The 6408-nt window shown below is 45.2% G+C and overlaps 1 protein-coding gene across 1 annotated transcript; it reads right to left on the minus strand.

Moving 5' to 3' along the window:
• Positions 1 to 3947: 3947 nt before the first annotated feature.
• Positions 3948 to 6101, minus strand: lrrn1 (leucine rich repeat neuronal 1; the record flags this gene model as incomplete). The annotated part of the gene is made up of 1 exon (XM_079241676.1): positions 3948 to 6101. The coding sequence occupies one exon, from the start codon at positions 6099 to 6101 to the stop codon at positions 3948 to 3950; it is 2154 nt and encodes a 717-aa protein (XP_079097802.1).
• Positions 6102 to 6408: the final 307 nt, after the last annotated feature.

The raw sequence follows: 6408 nt of genomic DNA on the forward strand, positions 1-6408 counted from the left end.
TTCCCTGCAGCAACACATTTTTTTTTTTTTTTTTTTTTTAAATCAGGTGTGTTTCAGTAGAGAAGTATTTAATACCTGCCAGACACCAGGCCTCGAGGACAGGAGGTGGTGATCCCTGACCCACAGAGACACCACTTTAATCTGAGAAACTTTAGGATTATAGGACATAAAAAGATAAGAAAGAAATTAGAAGTGCAAATCTAGAATATGTGACTATCTTTTAACAGCACAAATATTTGATATGATTTAATTAAATATCAGAAGCTGAATTAAAAAAAAAAGAAAAAAAAAGAATGAGCCTTAAACGGGCGTTATGAGGGATTGATCATTTCAGGGCCAAATCTGACAGATTCTTTCTTTGAGGGACAAAAGCAATGTGTTTTATTTTTCATTTCTGAGGGAAATGATGCATCATGAAAAATAAGCATGTATATATATATATATATATATATATATATATATATATATATATATATATATATATATATATATATATATATATGAGATTAAACGGCAACATGTTTGACATTTGGATTAAAATAAGTAAATCCATCAAAAAATGATTTGGAGTTTCTGCAAGCAGACAGCACTGCAACAGCATCTTTCATAATGTTATGTTTTCCTGCTTTTAATGCAAATAAATTTAAGATCTACAAATAAATGAATGATTTCAGCTTGTTGCAGTTTCCCCCAAAGACCTTAACAACAACCAGAGACAACAAGGAAACATCCATTCATCCATTTTCTTAAAAGCTTAGTCAGATTAGGGGTCAGGGAAGCTGGAGCCTGTCCCAGCAATGATTGGGCGAGAGGCAGGTACACCTGGACAGGTCACCAGTCCATCCCAGCAACAGCTTCAGTCTATTGTTTTCCTTCAACTGCAGAATATTTGTCTCCATTTCTGTCATAATTGAGGAGAAGCAGGGCAGAGAAAGCAATCATGGCGTCAGGGGAGACTAAACCGGGATCATTTGATTGCACCTCAAGGCGCAGAGCTGTCAGTCATCATCAGAAACTGAGTTCCCAGACTCCCCCTGGATACCCCCCCTTTACGTAAGCCAGTGTGACTCGCATCATGCAGAGGTCATGTAGTTGACTCAACACAGGAGTAGTTTTTACTGAGAGAACAGACGCTTGTTTCATGTCATCGTCTGAGACCAGGACGCAAGGAAAGCTAGAAATGAAATCCAGATAATAGAAATGTAACACGCGACACTAATGAAATATTTGTCGTCAGGGAGATGTTGCATGTTCCAAAGTATAGAAGACAAAATGACGAGATGAATGTGGATCTTACACACTGATGCTGCGGTGTTGCTGGAACTCTGTTTACCCATAATCCCCTTCGGTCCCTGTCTGCCGCTCTGTTGTCTTTTCACCTGATTAAAGGAGGAACCGCAAACGGGTCTGATGGAGGGACGGACCCTCCCCAGAACCAGGACCGCAACGGGTCTGATGGAGGGACGGACCCTCCCCAGAACCAGGACCGCAACGGATCTGATGGAGGGACGGACCCTCCCCAGAACCAGGACCGCAACGGATCTGATGGAGGGACGGACCCTCCCCAGAACCAGGACCGCAAACGGGTCTGATGGAGGGACGGACCCTCCCCAGAACCAGGACCGCAAACGGGTCTGATGGAGGGACGGATCCTCCCCAGAACCAGGACCGCAATGGATCTGATGGAGGGACGGATCCTCCCCAGAACCAGGACCGCAATGGATCTGATGGAGGGACGGATCCTCCCCAGAACCAGGACCGCAATGGATCTGATGGAGGGACGGATCCTCCCCAGAACCAGGACCGCAATGGATCTGATGGAGGGACGGACCCTCCCCAGAACCAGGACCGCAACGGGTCTGATGGAGGGACGGATCCTCCCCAGAACCAGGACCGCAACGGGTCTGATGGAGGGACGGATCCTCCCCAGAACCACGACCGCAACGGGTCTGATGGAGGGACGGATCCTCCCCAGAACCACGACCGCAACGGGTCTGATGGAGGGACGGATCCTCCCCAGAACCACGACCGCAACGGGTCTGATGGAGGGACGGATCCTCCCCAGAACCAGGACCGCAACGGGTCTGATGGAGGGACGGATCCTCCCCAGAACCAGGACCGCAACGGGTCTGATGGAGGGACGGATCCTCCCCAGAACCAGGACCGCAACGGGTCTGATGGAGGGACGGATCCTCCCCAGAACCAGGACCGCAACGGGTCTGATGGAGGGACGGATCCTCCCCAGAACCAGGACCGCAACGGGTCTGATGGAGGGACGGATCCTCCCCAGAACCAGGACCGCAACGGGTCTGATGGAGGGACGGATCCTCCCCAGAACCATAACCTCAACATTAAAGCAGTGTGAGATCATCTGGAACAAAAGGCACACACATCCAAAGAAGAACTTTGAAAGTCTTTTAAGGATCCTGGAGAACTCTTCCTGGAAAATCCTTCAAGGATCCTGGAGAACTCTTCCTGGAAAATCCTTCAAGGATCCTGGAGAAGTATTCCTGGAAAATCCTTCAAGGATCCTGGAGAACTCTTCCTGAAGATGACTGAAAGAAACAACAGGAAGCTTCTCCAACAGAGTCCATATATTGATGCCTACTTCTGATTTTTTTTTTAGCTTGTATGAACTGTTTAAACAGTATTTATGTCCATGATGATCCATTTACGTCCCACCTGAATGAAATGAAACAAATATTTTATCAGACCAACAGTTTTTAGAAAATATGAGGAAAGAAGATTTTATTTTAGTTGCTCCTCATTAAACAACATGTTTTTGTGTAAACAACAACAAAAAGCAGTGATTGTTGACATTCTAGCAAAATAAGGAAACCAAACCTTTAGGTAGTTGAAAAAGCCTTACATCTACTCACCTACTTTATAACATTCATATTTCTATTGCTGGCTTACAGAACCCTGCAAACTTAAAAGTCTAAATCAAACAAACCTTTTTTTAAAACGTACAAAAAGTACTGAAAGTCAAATAATCGCTGATACAACATTACAGAAGAGTTTCTATGATTATTCAATAGACGATATATCAAGTCTAAACATACTTTGTCAGCTTACATTTCAGTTGATAGACAAATTAGTTTATATTTATATATATTTCAGTGCACAACAGTCAAAGTGAAACTGCTAAACGATAGAAAGAAAGGTCGCAGTCTTTAACGGCTCCGCCAGAAAAACGGCTCAAAACCAGTTTGGATTTCAGCTTTTCCTTTGAATCCGGGACAATACTCATGCTGTGTTGATCAAAATGAGAGATAAAGGCCCATTTCTGCTCTGTTATTTATGTAAATACGTCCATTTCAAATGTTATCATACGTTTTCATCCTCATTTATCCATGCGTCTTTGAAGTTGTCATGTCAGCTCATCCACTAGTGGGCAGCGCTGAGTTCAGAGTTTACTTCCACGTCCGTACAGTTGTTTAAAACCATCCATAAATACCAGAAGAAGAAGAATAAAACCATGAAGTTTTTTGTTGTTCTGTGTCTTCAACTTCTTTTCTGGTTGGTCCCTTTTCCTGATTATGTGTCAGCTATATAACTCAACACTGCCTCCGATGGTTTCCAGTGGTATTCCTCCAATCTCATCCTCAAGTGATGGATAGCTGAGCTCCTTGAAAACAGACCAAATCATGTATATAACTGACACAAAGGGCGGATGAATCAGTCTGTCTGTCTGCATATTTGTCTTTCATGTTCAGCAGAAACGGGCCTTAAATGTAAAGCACGGTGACTACTGGGTCCGAGAAGCAAAACAAAGCTTTCGAATTTAAAACAAGTGAGTAGTGCTAAACTAGAGATCAGAAAACTTTGCATTGTTGTCCCAGTTTAAGAGAACTGAAGAAAGCCAAAAGGAAAACATGAAAGAAAACATGAAAACCTAAACATGTATTTGTGCTCCTGCCTCTGTATGTCCCACAGGAAAGCTGATCTCACCACATGTAATAGCTGCGTGTGGTGTCCACCTGGCTGGGTTTCGTCTCTGAGCTGCCTTCCTTCTCCTTCTCACTATCTGCCTCCCACAAGTTAATAAGAGGAGGGTACAGCTCGTTTAGTGGTATCGACGAGGTTTTCTGCATGTACTTTTTCAAGGAGTGGTGATAGTTTTTCCTCTTCCAGCGCTTGGCGATGTACATGCCTAGCAAAGCCATGCTGATGATTGCAAACATGGTTCCCATGACAGCTGCCAGGGCAGTGTTGGTCCCCTGGTCAGATATCTCCACGGCAAAGGTTGCTGGCTTCGTTGTCACATTCACGCATGACCTCTGCATTTGTTGGTGGATGTTGGAGACTGTGAGGCACACCTCGTATTCGGTGGCTGGTTGTAGATGTGTGAGGTTGTACTCGTGGACGTCTACGGGCACCCTGGCAGTGTAAGTAATATGGGGGTTGTCTATTTTCATTGTAGCTGATGACCACTTGAGGTTGGAGGTCATGACGTTTGAGTTTATTTTCCAGGAGACGAGAATGGAGTCAGCTTCTGTCTGCTTGACGTAGATCTTCATGAGCTGCGTGTTGTCTAACAGAGTGCCGTTCACCTGCACGGCTGCCACTCTTGTGTCCACACCTTCTGAGTTTTGAGCCACACAGGTATATCTGCCGGATTCCTCAATCTGGATATGAGAAATTCTCAGTGTGCCTTCACTGTTGAGGCTGTACTTATCAGACAGGGTGTCACTCATTATCTTGTTTCCCATCGGTGTCACCCAGTAGATTTCAGGCTCAGGCTGGGACACAGCTCTGCAGTCCAAGTCCACGGTTGAGCCGATTTCCAAGCTGAGATGGCTGGGGAAAGTATCGTGAGAAATCAAGGGCAGGCACTGGTTGACTAACTTATTCTGCAATACCTCGCGCACATGCAGACCTCTGACCTCAGCTGGCATGGCGCAAAACATCGATAGAGGTTCCATGAATCGTACCGACGTTTTGTTGGAGCTCATCCATTGTATGATGCAGTCACAGCGCAGAGGGTTGGTGTGGATGCTGATCTCACGCAGGTTGGGGAGAGAATCCACTGTGGTCTGATACAGGGCGTTCAAGTCGTTGTTGTTCAGCATTAGACTCTCCAAAGCTGGAACATCGCGGAAGGCCTGGCGATTTATGTAAGAGAACTTGGGGTTGTTAGTTGCCTCTAGCTTTGTGAGCTCAGGAAGGTTGTCCAAAGCATAACGGTCAATGGAAACCAGTTCTCCCATGTTGTTTATACCCAGCTCCTTCAGTCTCAGCATATTCTTGAAATCTCCTTCCTGGATCTTGTGTACTGGGTTTTTATTTAAATCCAGAAACTTGAGGTTGGGTAGTTTTTGGAGGGCTCTCTGAGGTACTCGAACAAGCTTATTATCATAGAAAGAGAGAGACTCAAGATTGTCAAGTCCCACAAAGGCATTACCAGGAACATCTGTCAAGTCCATCCCAGCTAAAACCAGGCTTCTCAGATTGCCCAGAGGCTTGAAATTAAAGTCCATAATTCCTACAACAGGGTTCTCTCCGATCATGAGGATCTCTAAGTTGGGCGTAGACTCAAACCACTGGCTGCTGATGGTTTTGATCTTGTTAGAGTTGAGGTGAAGCCTGAGCAGGTTACGAAGCCCAGAAAAGGCGTTGGGAGAGATGGTGTTAATCTGATTGTGGTTGATGTAGAGTTCCTGCAGGTTGCTGAGGTCCTGCAGACAAAAATCTGGCATTTCTGTGATCTGGTTCTCCTCTAGATGGAGCGTGGTGAGCTGGGACATGTTGGTGAGACCAACATCCCGGATGTTACTGAAGTTATTCTGGGACAAGTCCAGCTCTGTTAGGTTGAAAAGTTGCTCCAGCTCCTCACTGGTCCTGGCGATGTAGTTGCTCTGTAGGAGGAGAACCTGAGTCTCACTGGACAAGTTCCCCGGGATCCGTGTCAAGCGTAGGTCATTGCAGTCCACAGTGATGGCTTCTCTGTAGGTGGACTGAGGTGTAAACCAGGGTCGGATCTCACATACACACAGCTGGGGGCACTCATTGCTCTGGACACAAGACAGACCTATTGTTACCAGGATCAGGCCAGCAAACACTTGGCCCAGAGACAAGCAGTCCATCTTCCATCTAGCCATGCTGGGAGGGAACGGGAAGATCATCCAGTGACTTGGAAAAAGTGTGCGTTCCAAACATCAACCAGAGATTTCCACTGATTACGTGAAATTCAGGAATTAAAGTGGTAGTGGATTTCACAGCAAATTCTCGTGGAGTTGCAGGATAATCTGCAGAAAAAAACACACAAAAAGAAAAAGAAAAGAGACACGTGTCAGTCTATGAAGAACAATGTATTCAGTCCTCAGTTAATATTTCAGTTTAGCGCATACTTAAAGGTCATGCAGGAGATTTTTTCCAGTAGCATTTCTTACTTTATAGCTTAAAAAA

Source organism: Telmatherina bonti (genome assembly GCF_933228915.1).
Source record: "Telmatherina bonti genome assembly, chromosome: 6".
In the NCBI taxonomy this organism is placed as follows: Eukaryota; Metazoa; Chordata; class Actinopteri; order Atheriniformes; family Telmatherinidae; genus Telmatherina; species Telmatherina bonti.